At 46.2% G+C, this 13,464-nt stretch overlaps 6 protein-coding genes across 6 annotated transcripts; 2 read left to right on the forward strand and 4 right to left on the reverse strand.

Moving 5' to 3' along the window:
• Positions 1-26: 26 nt before the first annotated feature.
• On the forward strand, positions 27-2,605 carry C8R40DRAFT_1264499 (uncharacterized protein; the record flags this gene model as incomplete). Its single annotated transcript, XM_046233891.1, has 3 exons — positions 27-692; positions 742-805; positions 863-2,605. The coding sequence occupies exons 1-3, from the start codon at positions 286-288 to the stop codon at positions 2,603-2,605; spliced, it is 2,214 nt and encodes a 737-aa protein (XP_046087902.1). The 5' UTR covers positions 27-285.
• A 287-nt stretch (positions 2,606-2,892) lies between these two features.
• C8R40DRAFT_1098821 (uncharacterized protein) lies at positions 2,893-3,880 on the reverse strand. Its single transcript, XM_046227827.1, has 3 exons — positions 3,447-3,880; positions 3,325-3,392; positions 2,893-3,267 (listed from the first exon to the last, which is right to left on the reverse strand). The coding sequence occupies exons 1-3, from the start codon at positions 3,821-3,823 to the stop codon at positions 3,023-3,025; spliced, it is 690 nt and encodes a 229-aa protein (XP_046087903.1). The 5' UTR covers positions 3,824-3,880; the 3' UTR covers positions 2,893-3,022.
• A 76-nt stretch (positions 3,881-3,956) lies between these two features.
• C8R40DRAFT_1098823 (amino acid permease-domain-containing protein) lies at positions 3,957-6,699 on the reverse strand. Its single transcript, XM_046227828.1, has 11 exons — positions 6,376-6,699; positions 5,967-6,317; positions 5,723-5,908; positions 5,580-5,670; positions 5,484-5,530; positions 5,331-5,411; positions 5,184-5,276; positions 4,944-5,125; positions 4,757-4,882; positions 4,672-4,699; positions 3,957-4,610 (listed from the first exon to the last, which is right to left on the reverse strand). The coding sequence occupies exons 1-11, from the start codon at positions 6,578-6,580 to the stop codon at positions 4,174-4,176; spliced, it is 1,827 nt and encodes a 608-aa protein (XP_046087904.1). The 5' UTR covers positions 6,581-6,699; the 3' UTR covers positions 3,957-4,173.
• On the reverse strand, positions 6,700-7,268 carry C8R40DRAFT_1098828 (uncharacterized protein; the record flags this gene model as incomplete). The annotated part of the gene is made up of 3 exons (XM_046227829.1): positions 7,248-7,268; positions 7,028-7,112; positions 6,700-6,955 (listed from the first exon to the last, which is right to left on the reverse strand). Coding segments are annotated over exons 2-3 (235 nt in total), but the record flags the coding sequence as incomplete, so codon positions are not given.
• A 583-nt stretch (positions 7,269-7,851) lies between these two features.
• On the forward strand, positions 7,852-9,158 carry C8R40DRAFT_1098837 (uncharacterized protein). The gene is made up of 8 exons (XM_046227830.1): positions 7,852-7,950; positions 8,028-8,101; positions 8,168-8,333; positions 8,396-8,439; positions 8,505-8,597; positions 8,665-8,735; positions 8,795-8,827; positions 8,884-9,158. Exons 2-8 carry the CDS (start codon positions 8,054-8,056, stop codon positions 9,083-9,085), a joined length of 657 nt encoding a protein of 218 aa, XP_046087906.1. The 5' UTR covers positions 7,852-7,950; positions 8,028-8,053; the 3' UTR covers positions 9,086-9,158.
• A 179-nt stretch (positions 9,159-9,337) lies between these two features.
• On the reverse strand, positions 9,338-11,079 carry C8R40DRAFT_1169322 (nucleotide-diphospho-sugar transferase; the record flags this gene model as incomplete). The annotated part of the gene is made up of 5 exons (XM_046231356.1): positions 9,338-9,528; positions 9,593-9,682; positions 9,739-10,765; positions 10,829-10,918; positions 10,975-11,079. 5 exons carry the CDS (start codon positions 11,077-11,079, stop codon positions 9,338-9,340), a joined length of 1,503 nt encoding a protein of 500 aa, XP_046087907.1.
• Positions 11,080-13,464: the final 2,385 nt, after the last annotated feature.

Raw genomic sequence — 13,464 nt, forward strand, 5'->3', positions numbered from 1 at the left:
TAAGATGAGATAAGATAAAATCCCACCGACTTATTTTGAAGTTTGAACGTTGAATGTTCGCAATTATGCTCACAGTGCTATAAAAACATCTTGTTCATTCCTTACCTCCCTGTTGGCCTCGTTCCCAATGCAAGTTTGCGCTAGCGTCACGACGAGTGGAGCGGAAGAAGAACTCGTGGTTGCTGTCCAAGCCAAAAACACGCATGAAATTTCGTATTCGAGTTGTTGATATATAGGGGCATTCGAGTGTACACCCCCAATCCACATTACTATCTTTCAATTACGATGTTCCCAACATCCGCGCCACCAGGCCTTGACGTGTCCTCCAATTCTATTCTCGGCTGTCAGATTACTCTTTCTCCCGACCGCATGGTTCTTGGTCATCGACGGAATCCATCGACAGGAAGCCTGTACAGCGACGACAGCGACGACACTATCGATATAAGCGACCTTGACGACGACGTCGGCGTCGGCCTTATTGGATTCCCACTACAGCGTATGGCTCAGTATAGTACATTGCCGTCTGGAAACAGTCGGAGAGAGGACGAAGAAAATGAAAGTGAATATGAAGACGATGACGAGCTCACTGCGTTGTACAATGCTTGTATGGCTGCTCGGCTAGAGACCAATCAGAACGCTGACGATGGCAGGAGCGACTCGAGTGGTACTTCTAGTATCGGCTGGGACGATGTGTACGTTGTTAACCCCTGTCTGTACCACTCTATCTAACATCCTAAGCAGGGATTTCGAACAACTCGTAGATTCTCTTTCCGAACGGTATACACGCGACGTTGGAGAAGTTTACGTGCATAGCGCCGTTTCATATCTCGTCCCGTATTCCTTCTAACCGATTTGATTCTAGGTCCAATTACACCCCTCGTCGTACCCTGCTCTCTCTGCGCCCATTACACTGCATACACTAAGACTTTCTGCGAATCCGAATCCGTTAGAAACCTCTCCCTTTGAGGATAGAGACGACAGTTTAATCCTTTTACTCCTTCTCGCTCTCAACACTCCGGAACTCCGCTCAGACCCGTGGAATCCCGTTCCCAGGATCCTGAGAGCCGTTGAACGAGTTTGTGGAGATGTATCTTCTAAAGAAGGCGCTGGATCTACAGTGTATCTGTTTCACCCGCCCCTAGTCTCTCTTACGCAGCAGTCTCAGCTCAACTTAGACAAACAAGAAAACGGTACTTTGGCGCAATGGTTAGACTTTTTCAGGCAGGTACTTGAAGGTCTAGCTTTCTTGCACGAAAACGGAGTTGTGTGGGGTGGGTTTGATGCGATTGAACCGCGTCCGTGCTCCACCGCAGCTCCTTCCCGTCCACCAGGTCTGGACTCGGGCGGAGTAAATGAGCCTGAGATGTTCATGATGGATATCTCTTCTGACCCTGGAGTGTTCACTTCTAGCCCTGGTACAGAATGGAATTTCGACCGCTCCCGATATCCAGTCAAATATTATTTTACCAACTTTCGTAGAGCACGTCAAATCTCTCCTCCTGTGATTTCCACTCCCGCCCCGTCTCCTTCTTCCCCATTTACCAAAGACGTTCAATCTTGCGGAAAATGGCTCGAGGCAGTAGTAAATGACATACATCCAGTTTACGAATCCCTCCTCCCCCTCACCCAAGCGATGGTAAGTGGGACGTTCACTGCAGACGGCGCCCGGAAACTTTTCGAGGCTCGGGCGAGGAGCTTGAGCTTGAGTAGAGACAAGTCCCTGTGGGACGATGAAGTTCCCAGTGTACGATGGAAACCTATGGTACAGCCTGGGAAGGAGTTTGGAGAAAAGTCATACGTTAAACGGTCAAAGACAATACATGTCGCTCAGTCTCGTCCGGGTATGGGGGTTTCACATACACGGATAACCGAAGCCAGTAGCACAACTAAACCTACTACACTTTCTACGATGGATCCACCGCCTCCTGCACATATTTCCCGTTCGAAATCGAACCCAATCCCAATTCCGCAAGAAAATTCTCGGAAAGATGTTTTCGGTGACCTTAGTTTCGTCAAGAGTGTTGAACCTGGTGTTACAACTCCTGTCTCTCTTCTTAATACATTCTTTCCGGACGAGCCGGTCGCTCTGCGTTCCGCGAAGTCGAAGGAATCGGATTCAGATATTGGTTCGACCACGACGACAACGAAACTCAATTCACCAGCGCCTTCGCGCCCTCTCAGTTTTCTCAACCCCAACCCTCATACTCATGCAAAAGTCCCACCTTCCCCTGTGTTCACCATTCCCTCGCTGGTCACCTTCCCCTCCTGGTCCCCGTTACCATCCTTGCCAGAGCTTTCATCACAACAACAACCTGACCAGCATTATCAGCATCATCAACACCAACCACCAACCTCACTTCTTAGACGAAAAACTCTTGCATTAGGGACAGGATTATTTTCTCGCAAGGCATTGCAGTATGCACCGTCACTAGGAGGTCCAGGATCTTCGAGTTCGGTTGCAGCGGTTGTAGATGAGGAAAGCGATGTTGGGTTATCTAGTATGAGCACTTTGACACCTACCCTCCCTACACCGTTGATGAAGATTGGACGTTCGATCTCAATGCCTGTATCTGGGTCTGGGACATGGACGAACTCGCAATCGTAGGACACGGAGAGAGGGGGATTAGATATATGCAGACGCAGGCGTCTTTGCAATTTTTTTAGACGAACGCAACGTTCACATGTGTATAGAAGACAAAAGAAAAGATGTAAATATAGTGAAGACTTCTTCACCATACCTGGGTTGACGTTATAGCGATGTTACTTCAGCGAAAAACCGCGTACTGTCAAGGATTTCACCGCTCGCTCGTAATCCTGGCCATGATGTGAGAAAGAATGTCGTCTAATGCTCATTGGTAAACGGAACTGTTCTTGAAGACAGTAATGTCTTAAGCAGCGCCGCACACAGGTGGCCTACAGAATTAGCTCGTGTTTGGTCGCATCCTCACAATTGAACAAGGTGGTGTCGAAAGAGTTCATACTATACAGATACAGTCACTATGAATCAAACGCTTCAGATACTTCAGACATTCGAATACCCTTTAACAGAGTCCGATACAGACATCTTCTCATCGTGTCCAACCAATGTACCGGAATCTGATATAGAAGCAGCATACCCTGAATCCTGCATGCCTTCTGGATGAACGTGCCCTTCTAGTTGTTGGTACGTTGATGGGTTTGCACGAGCGGCACGTTTCCGCTCACGACGTTTTCGATAAAAGGAAAAAAGCTTCCAAAAAACAAATGCAAGAATGAGGGAAGCGATAACTATTCCAAGAAATTCGTCAGATAACGATAGTGGAAGTATACCAAAAGTGAACCGACTAGATCCAATAACTATTCCGGCTATGGCAGCAGCGGTGAGATCGGATGGACAGGCTACAATCAGTCCTCTACAACGTCGAAGTTAGGATAAACAAAAAAATTAAATGGTAAATAAGGCGCACGTATTCTGTTCTGTGCATTCATGGCTACTACCGTGGTGCACTATCACCGTTGGAGTTTTCAAACCTAGCGATTCACCTGACGGTTTAGACTGGGATGGCTTTGTTTTCTCAGTAACATGGGCTCCGTCACCTTTTGCGCTTGTTTTCCGTTCTTTTGTTGGTCCAATTGTAAAGGAAAAGATGATAGGGATGGTAAAAAGAAAAGACATAAATTTAGCCTGGGTTCTTGCTACAGATAAAACCCCCATGGTGTTAAGGATAAGATGTCGAAGTTGAAAGGTGACCCCATCATGGGTACTAAGTGGGAGTTGGAACGGAGTTAATGATAGCGTCCCGTGGCCTCTCTGCGGCGAGTATTTGAGGTGGAGTTCAGTCATAGACCATCGAAATACTTATCGATGAAATCAAGCGACAAATGTTTCTTGTATCATCTTCATCGAGGTATAAAGTTTCAGGGCATAGAGGCCCTTTTCGTTCCATGACAAATTTGCCGGTCTGATTTGGTCTACAAGATTTTATTCAGATTTATTTGATCTTGCTGGTAACACAAACGGTGCCACTCACGAATGCTGTGTGGATGAATTCCTCCAGGTTGTTGGAGCTAAATTGATATTTTCTCTTGCAAAACATTCTTCAGAGACCTAATTTCAATACTGTACTTCCCCAAGTTTCTGTCGTACAGGTTGCTGCATTTCGGCAATTAGTTTTCCATACATCCTAGATACCACTATACGATTAAATAAAACAACCTCCATAATGTCCTTTGTACAAAATTCGACCCCTTCAGCCGTCTTTCCCTTTCGACATCGTCTACTCGATCCTCTTCCTCTTCGTCATGCTCATCCCGATATAAATCTACTGTGTTCACATCGACTATATCATTATACCACCACCGTCCACCTCGTTCTCGCCGCCTCCCCTTCGAGGAAGAACGTCTTCCATTCCCTTCAAAAAGCGGAGTCTGTGAAGGGGACCGAGGATTCCGAGATCCAGTAGACGGACCGCTGGTGATTCCATTGACGGGCTCATTTATACGTGAAGGTCGCCCGGGACGTTGGATGAGCATCCATGCAAGGTACATGATCAACATAATTGGAAGTTCGATATAGTACGACACGAAATAAACGGGCGTAAACTTGGGAATGACCGAAGACCATCCTTGAACTGGAGAGGAGAATGGCTGCCACTGAGTCATTGGTAACCAAGAAAAGAAGACAGGACGCACTGATGATAATCGCACCCACTGTAATGACCTGAACAAGCCAAAAATGCATCATTCAAGCAGCGGCCTTTCAATAAAACTAACATACCACGAATAGCGGTCCCCAAGGCCAAGTCCATCTCGAACGAAATTTGAGCTCATCTAACGAACGGCCCTGTACCAACCATGCTTTGCGAAACCGCCAGCTTGCAAGTCCAATGGATAACCAAGCAATCTGCAAAATTTTCGATTCCGTTCATACTCGGTATCCTCGTATTAAGAGCAGAGAGACAAACCTGATTAGATACACCCACAATATTCTGCAACCATCCCCATAGTGCACCACTGCCGATAAAACTACTACCAAAGCACAAAGCACTGACACTACTGGTGAGCATTAAGGATGGAATCGGAACACCATTTGTTGACGTCCAGGAAAAGATGGCCGGTGCTTGGCGGGGTGAAGTCACAGACAAACCTGTGTGAAATTGATTTGTAAAATTTCAAACGATGAATTATTTTGTGAATACACTGACCGTATAGAACACGGGTGCCAGCAAAAAGTGCGTGGTTCCCAGCCGACAGAACAGAGGTGAGGATGACAGTGTTCATGAAAGAAGCAGCAACAGCTGATTGAACGATAATTGACAAAGTTCCATCAGGCGAAATTTACGATAGCTTACTTGAACCTGCTTGTTGGAACACAAGTGTGAACGGGGACGTAGTCGTCGTTTTGTTGGACAGGTTGGGATAGTCCCAAGGAGCTATGTGTATGTAATGTAAATATCGGAAACGTACAGCAGACAGCAGCAGACGCAGTAGAATCAGAAGCGTACCGTTCAATCCTATGAGCAGTATACTCAAAAGGTAGAATAACAAGATCCTAGCAAGATATGAGCAAACTAATCTTTGGAAATATACTGTATGCGTACCGCCAGAAAACGAATTTGACCACTCGTGGCATATTCCTTGAGGGATTCTTCGTTTCTCCCGCTGTAATACCGAGACTTTCCGTTCCGCCGTCTAAAAAACTTGATGAGCAGCGATTTTGAAGTACGATAAAATATCCACAGACAAGCAAAGCTAGCAGTGACAAAAACTTGAGCAAATCCTCCAAATCCTCCTACAAACGGCGCGCCTGGGATATACCAGTACCGAGCTCCAATGTATTCATGTTGTTGATTCACGCCGACGTTGACGAGGATGCCGAGGATGATAAAGATGATTATCGTGATGACTTTGAGTGAAGACAACCAATATTCTAGTGAAGTTCATTTGTGTGAGAGATACAGAAGTAATTTCTTGAGAAGTTTTCGTACCAAGTTCCCCATATGCCCGTACATGAACAGCATTGATACTAACCAAGAAGACCCAAAACACCAAACTAACAATCCACGAATGCTGGACGGTCCAGAACTGAAGGACCAATTGTGCAGCGGTAAGATCAGATGCAACTGAAACCGCATCGTTGAACCAATAGTTCCAGGACAACGCAAAGCCGTAAGATGGAGAAAAGAATCTGGTAGTGTATGCGTTGAAGGAGCCTGCCACTGGGTACTGGGTAGCCATTTCGCCTAATAGCAGCAGGGTTACATAGACAATGAACCCAACGATGGCGTAGCAGATGAGGATACTGGCCGGTCCGCCTTCTGCAAGGGATTTCCCAGTGCCTGCACAATACAAACCAGATTGAGTACGACGGTCGGTTATCTGCGAAAACAAAGATACCAAGAAACAGCCCCGTCCCGATAGTACCCGCAATAGCAATCATTTGGACTTGTCTAGCTGAAAGCCCCCTGTGAAGTCGTCCATGTTCGTTGTTAATATTCAGAGCTGTCGCGCCATCTTCCATCTCACGCGAGGTGTCGCCCGAAACTGTAGCGCCATAACCTGCAGAATCTGGACCAGATTTTCTATTGCTTTCTTGAGACATAGCCCTCTTGGTGGACAGTCAAGGTAAGAACGAAATCCACCATTGAAATATAAGTAATCAACGCGGCGGACATGCTGGTCGGGTGTCACGTCTTATCACGCGATTCACGCTTCGAAAAACTATTTATTCCACTTTCAAGCAAAGTCTTCAAAGTCCGTCCTTCATCACATTACTGTGCATCTCTTAAGCTCGTCTTCCTTATCCGTATCCTCATCTGAATCCTCCTCTTCCTCTGCAGGCCTCCTACGATATATATTCTTGAACTTTTCAATACGTGCTAACTTTTCAACCTTTCTCTGCCCAATCTGTTCCACCAGAGCCGAAATATCCTCTTCGCTCATACCACAGAGCTGAGACTCGAGTTCTTCTTTGCCCGTACGTGTCTGGAACTTTTCGTCACAGTATAGATGGAAATTTTCTGAGCTGGAAATTTTCTGCGCCGGAGAGGAGTGGGGATATAGTCTTGTTTTTCGCATCCTACTTATGTGACGTGATCAACACCACCATTGTCTGAAATCCACACAGATCAAAGGTACACTATCGGCTTACCTCTAAGATCGTACTCGTACTCAATCGCAATCTCCTTTCCTCGGTAAGCGTTATGCGTCAATTGTCGATTCTACACTTGACCGATCGTCAACTGATCGTCCTCTACAATCAGAACTAGTCTCCAAAATCCTGACTGTAATTACGTCTGCTGCTACCGGCTCACATCGTACTCTGCGAGCGTTCTGTCTCTAACAAAATAGTAGTGCTCCGCAAGGTGATGAGTGTCGTCAGGATCCAAAAAGTCCGGAAAAGGTGTGATGCAACCTTTACTCTTGATATGATATGCTTTGTAGTTTCCGCTATACATCTCCACGTCGCCCCAGACCTTGGTCTGGTGCAGATGACCTCCACTAGCCTCCACTCCATCCGAAGAGATATTGGATGAATCATGAGAGTGTGGAGATTAGCAAAGGTGTAGTTGGTAGGGACACGGACTTGTCTCCAGACGCCTTTGAAGCGACAAAGGTGGATACGGAGCTGAACATAAGAGGATATTGGAGGTGGAAGTGTCAAGTAAGCATCCTTTCTTGGCTCTTCGGAGGGGTTGTCGTCGGAGCTTGAGTCCGAATCTGTAGGTACGCGTGCTTTTTTGGCAGTATTGCCCTTGAGGGGAGAAAGCTGAGCCTGAGTTCGTTTGAGAGAAGCTGAGGGGCCAGGGCCAGGCAGCCGACATGGTGGTTTAGACTGGTTTAGAATTTTTATAAGATATCACGATCAGACCTTGTACATAATCATCCACGACGTCACATGAGCGCGTTCCTGCTCTCTCCTCTCCTGTCCTCTCAACTTTTGTGAACGAAGAAAAACATCACATATCACTGGTCAGAAGATGAATCATTTACTTTTGAGATGCGATAACCTGAATGACTTAAATTTCTCACCACGTATATATGGGAAGACGTGGGAAGTTTTCGCAATGAAGTAATGTCATCCTCTCTTCACCGCTCAATCATGTCCTTCCTGTTCCCAAAGGCAAGTTTGTATCGTACAGCTCACTTCAACTAGCCCAGAGCCACTATCTAATGACATGCCCTACAGCTTCCTCTCCAAACACCTCAACGGGATCCCGATGGGGCATGGAACTTTTTCGATGGCGCTTTGAAGACATGGGCAGTAAAGAGTGATGGGAATTCTTTCACTTCTCGCCAGATCTTTAAACACGGGAACCCCCATACTGGGGTAGGTCGAAAGTCAACAGCTACGCGTGAGCTAGGATCATCTGCATAACTCAGCAGACCTGACATAGGAGTCTATGCTCGTACTTAGCTCCTTACCACTGGCATATCTACCAGACAGAGCGGTTTGACGTGGTAAGCTACATGGCTAATATGAATATACTCAGGAATGCCGAACGATTCATTAATCTATTATGTAGCAAAGTGGTGTTCTATGCTACGACTTGGATGGAAAGGAGGGCAAGTTAGTCGGGGGAGAAAGTGTCACAATCCCTCCCCACCATTATCATACTGTGCGTTTACGATCTGGCGTTCATTGGTTGCCTAGCGAGACTAAGGATATTTTCCTCCATCGCAAAGTTTTGGCTAGATCCTGAATCAGGTGTCGATCTCGATGTACACATCACTGTCAGCGGAGGACCTAATGCTGGGTAAATTTCAGCCTGTCGTCTCCAAATCGTCCTTCTCGTATACTCAATGTTGATTCTAGCTTCGATGACACGTTCATTCATAACTTTTATGGGTGAGTACATCAAGCAATGTCTCCATTTGAACTGACCACGGAAAACGATCATGTAGGTATCTTTCGTCATGTGTGATGCAAAATCGTACTCCTAGTCCCTTCCAAATGCTTACTTTTCTGGACCACGCCGACGTAGTTCTCGTCGATTTCCCTCTTTGGACCGGTCGACTCGCCAACATCGTGTTAGGAAGGTGGCTTGGTCGAGGATTGGGGGGATATCAAGTCGAATATAAAGAATTTGATGACAAAACTACTTGAGGCAGGCTGATCTAGGAGTATCTGTATTTTAATGACAGCAATGAAAAGGTTATTGTGAATTTAATGAATAAAATTTTCAATGTCCTTAACAGTATTAAGTTCGCACAGGGTACTTATTTGTTCTGCTTTCCAGAATAATGATGACGGGAAGGAAAGTAAGAGTAGTAATGGAGGAAAGTTAAGACGACCCATAAAATACCCGAGTTGAGAGAAATAGACTTGGTGTGTGTATTAATTTCTGTTTGTAACACGTTAGAGGAGCTTCTTCCACCCATGATCCCTGGCCTTTTTAACAATTCTTTTGACTTCTTGCGATCGTGCGCGGGTAGTGACCAATAGACAATCTGGCATATCGACGATGACCAGATCGTCAACGCCGAGGCAAGATATCAAACGACCTGAACCGGGTACGACAATACCTCCGGCAACTTGATCGGTAAGCACTAGCAAAAGAGAAGAGGAAAATGTTAAGATGAAATTTAAATGAATACAATCATTTCAGCTCACCAAGAGAGGGGTCTCCCAAAACACGAGGTTGATTCGCCTCTGCAGGCAAAAGGTCGGAAAGAGAAGAAAAATCACCGACATCATCCCAACCTATTCCAAACAGCTTCAGAACAGTCTTGGAAATATGCGCATTTCGTAAAACTTACCGAAGGTTGCAGGTACAACAGCAACTCTTCCAACTTCTGCGGCGGGTTCAGCGACCGCATTATCGATGGGAATCTTCTCCAACTCTGGCCAAATTTTTTCCAAAATTATATTCCTCTCTTTTTCGTCGTCCCAAACCGCACCAATCTTCCTTAGCCCTTCACTCATCTCAGGCTTGTATTCCTCAAGGAATTTAAGAAGAGTTGTGGCTTTCATCACGAACATACCCGCGTTCCAGCGGTATTTTCCGGTGGCGATGTATGAAGCAGCTGTTCTGGCATCAGGTTTTTCTTTGAAACTGGAAACGAGCCGTGCGTTTGGAGCATTCTTGATATTGACGGGTTCACCTAGACGGATGTACCCAAAGCCGGTAGATGGATGTGAAGGGGCAATTCCGATTGTCACGAGGTAATCGTTTCGCGCGACCTCGACGGCCTCAGCGACAGCAGCCAGGAAGGCATCATCACCAGAAATCATGTGGTCAGCAGCGAATGAGCCAATGACAGCGTCGGGATCTCGATGAGCCAAAATAGCCGCAGCGAGGCCGATGGCGGCCATCGAATCTTTGGCCGTAGGTTCACAGAAAAGGTTTTCAGAAAGCAAGTCAGGAAGTTGCTCGCGGATAGAAGATACGTGACTGGGTCCAGCTACAATTGTAGTGCGACTAGCAGAGGTCAGAGGAAGAAGACGATCCCATGTCGCCTGGATAAGGGACCGTCCTTTGAGCGTAAGATCGAGAAGGAACTTCGGGTGCCCTTCACGGGAAAGGGGCCACAAACGTGTACCTGCACCACCAGCGGGAATTACGACGTAGAACCCAGGAATGTCGCGGGCAGCGCTAAAGTAACTCGAGTTTGAGATCGCGTTGTCACCCAAAGGAGATGGGTGGTGTACAGGAGCGGAGAGTGTCGGGATTGAATTAGGAATTGCAGGACTGAGGAAAGGTGACTTTGCTCGCATTTGAGGACTCGAGGGTACTGCAGGAGTCATAAACCCGGGCGTGCTGGCGCGGTAGTACCCATTGTAACCCTAAGATAGATTAGAATTCAGCCTTCTGTTCGCTTTGGCGGTGACTGTAGAAAGACTCGATACCTGGTTGTTGTCTCGTAGTTGCCTCTCAAGATTGGCGTTGGCCTGCTTGAGCTCTGAGCATTCGTGCTTGAGGTCGGCAATGTCGATTTGCTTGTGAATTGTTATTGAGAAACACACCAAAGTTTTTACAGCGGAAAAAGGCATACAGATTGCTGCATCATGCCCATAATGCTTTGGAACATAAGTTCAACGCTCAATTGACTGTTGCTCTGGCCAGCAGACAGTGAGGACAATTGTGGAGGCACAGACATGGTGTGGTGAATTGTGAAAGAACGTGGACAAAGAACGAACGGTGGTGTTCTGTCAGTGTTATGTTGTTGTTATGATTTTATTTACTCCAATTTTCCAAATTCACTCGGCACTTTTCACCTTGCTTGCAATGGTCATTGAACATCCATAACCTCGAGCGCCCGTGCAAAATTTCCTTTTAAAGTTGTCGTTGTCCGATCCGACGGCGGAACAGGGTTACATCTACGCCTTATAGGGCAAAAGGGATCCGGATGCAGCCCTTTTACTTTCCCTTCATCTAACAGACTCCGACTCCACCCCTGCACTTTACCAGCTCACAACAAATTTCCTCACCTGGCTCACCATAATGCATCATCCCTAAGCTTTTCTGCTTGCTGTTTCACACCAAATTCCCTCACCGTAGCAGTGAACAGACGCAAGCAAGGTGTGTGTCCCCAACGGGGTACGTTAATAGGTAAATTGATCCATCCCTTACTTGCTAAACATAAATTAATAACCGAGGTAGCGCCGGCAAGCGGCAGTGCCCGCTACATCGCCCATATGTAAACCACTATAATATACAAGCAATGACCACTACACACATATTACTATTTAACAATGTCAAAAACCATATTTCACAACATTCACCAATGAAATGCCTGGACATGAAGAAGAAATACCTGACTTTGCCCTTTGTAATCTCTTGATTGTCAGCGACTGGTTCTAGTAACAGGTGTCACCAGGCGTCACACTCAAGAAAACCTTAGAGGGCGGAGCGATAAAAGAAGCAAGCAGAGTTCTGGGCTAAACCAGGTAGAATAGACGAGATCAAAGCTAAGGAAATACAGCAAGTAGCTACAGCCTATACTAGTGAACAACCCTCTGCCCTAGTAATGCCCAACGCCCTGGGTTAGTGGTAAACATGAGTAGAACATAAGTAAAGTAGTGTGTAAGTAATGAAAGCTCGATCGCCATGCTGTATACGTGTTGTGAGACTGCTGTGTTTAATATAAGTAAATGAAAAGCGCATGTTGTATCAGTAAGCATAAATAATAGGTCAGGTGACAAGATAAGACAAGATATAGGATAAGGGAGATAGAAGATAAGACAAAAGATAAAAGATAAGACAAGGGATAAGGAGAAAGATAAGATGAAAAAGAAGTGATCGTAACATTACCCCCCCTTTAAGGCGCGAATTCCATGACGCGCAAGTCGGTTGACAAGTGCTTCAGATGGCATGGTACTTGGGACTGGTTCTATGTTTGGTGTAGGTATTTGTCGGAACAATTCAGTGGGAAATTGAGCAATCGGAATCTCGATCCGTTTAAGGGTTTGAGGCCTGGGCTTGTTAGGATACTTCTTGTGGAAGTCCTGAACAGCTTCTTTGGCATTCGTCATATTAGCTGCAGGTTCCCACGTCATTTCATGTGGTCCGTAACCTCTCCATTTTACCTTGTACTGGATGCCATTCCGATACTTGCGTGCATCCACAACCTCTTCTACTTCGTACTCTTCTTCTTCTCCAACTACTTCTGGAGGTGGCTCGGTATTTCGGGGTTGTGTCGGGAATTGGGGTTCATGGTACGGGGATAGGTGTGTTTCGTTGAAGACATTATGGACTCTTTTCCACGTGCGAGGGATGTCGAGTTTGTATGAGCTGGATCCGATCTTTTCAAGAACTTTAAACGGTCCAAATCGTTTATCCCCAAGTTTCTTCATTGGGCGATCTGTCGTTATGTTGGTTCCTTCAAGCCAGACTTTATCACCAGCCTTATACTCTATCGCTTCATTCCGGTGTTTGTCATATTGGCGCTTCATGTCCTCAGCGGCTTTTTTCAGCGCCGATCCTACTTCTTCCCTGATCCGTTTCATACTATCGGCAAACTCCTGTGCTGTTGGGTTTTGTGACGTCATCTTCGGTGTGGTTCCTTTGTATGGGTGTCTACCATTGTCTGCGTAGAAGGGCGAAACCTTCGTAGCTGAGTGTACTCGATCGTTATATGCAAACTCCATCATAGGAAGCCATTCGTGCCAATCACTCTGATGATGATTCACAAAAAGACGGATGTAATGTTCAATTTCTTGATTTATCCGTTCCGTCTGGCCATTAGTCTGAGGATGGTATGCAGTTGTATAGTTGCTTTCGATTCCTAGCAACTTGTACAGTTCCTTCATGAAGCGGGCATGGTACTGAGGGCCGCGATCGTGGACAATCTTCCGGGGCATTCCATGGATCGGGAATACTTTGTCACGATAGACACGTGCCATTCCTTCAGATGTTATCGTAGTATGTGTGGCAAAGAGCCGTAACCTCTTCGTGAAGTGATCAACAAACACGCTGATGGCATTATACCCTCCAGACTCCGGTAATTCGCCAATCATATCTGTTCCTATGATTTCCCAAGGCT

The sequence above is a fragment of the Lentinula edodes genome (genome assembly GCF_021015755.1).
Source record: "Lentinula edodes strain Le(Bin) 0899 ss11 chromosome Unknown C8R40scaffold_12, whole genome shotgun sequence".
NCBI classification, from domain to species: Eukaryota; Fungi; Basidiomycota; class Agaricomycetes; order Agaricales; family Omphalotaceae; genus Lentinula; species Lentinula edodes.

Excerpts from the sequence above, each read along its gene's own strand:
- C8R40DRAFT_1098823 (XM_046227828.1), bottom strand. The coding sequence starts at position 6,580 with ATGTCTCAAGAAAGCAATAGAAAATCTGGTCCAGATTCTGCAGGTTAT. Across the intron at positions 5,412-5,483 it reads ACTGCTCATAGGATTGAACG|CTCCTTGGGACTATCCCAAC; the intron begins GTACGCTTCTGA and ends ACATACACATAG. Across the intron at positions 4,883-4,943 it reads TTGTGGGTGTATCTAATCAG|ATTGCTTGGTTATCCATTGG; the intron begins GTTTGTCTCTCT and ends AAAATTTTGCAG.
- C8R40DRAFT_1098837 (XM_046227830.1), top strand. The coding sequence starts at position 8,054 with ATGTCATCCTCTCTTCACCGCTCAATCATGTCCTTCCTGTTCCCAAAG. Across the intron at positions 8,440-8,504 it reads AGACAGAGCGGTTTGACGTG|CAAAGTGGTGTTCTATGCTA; the intron begins GTAAGCTACATG and ends TCTATTATGTAG. Across the intron at positions 8,736-8,794 it reads AGCGGAGGACCTAATGCTGG|CTTCGATGACACGTTCATTC; the intron begins GTAAATTTCAGC and ends TGTTGATTCTAG.
- C8R40DRAFT_1098821 (XM_046227827.1), bottom strand. The coding sequence starts at position 3,823 with ATGACTGAACTCCACCTCAAATACTCGCCGCAGAGAGGCCACGGGACG. Across the intron at positions 3,393-3,446 it reads GAATGCACAGAACAGAATAC|AGGACTGATTGTAGCCTGTC; the intron begins GTGCGCCTTATT and ends TCGACGTTGTAG. Across the intron at positions 3,268-3,324 it reads CGGAATAGTTATTGGATCTA|TTATCGCTTCCCTCATTCTT; the intron begins GTCGGTTCACTT and ends TTCTTGGAATAG.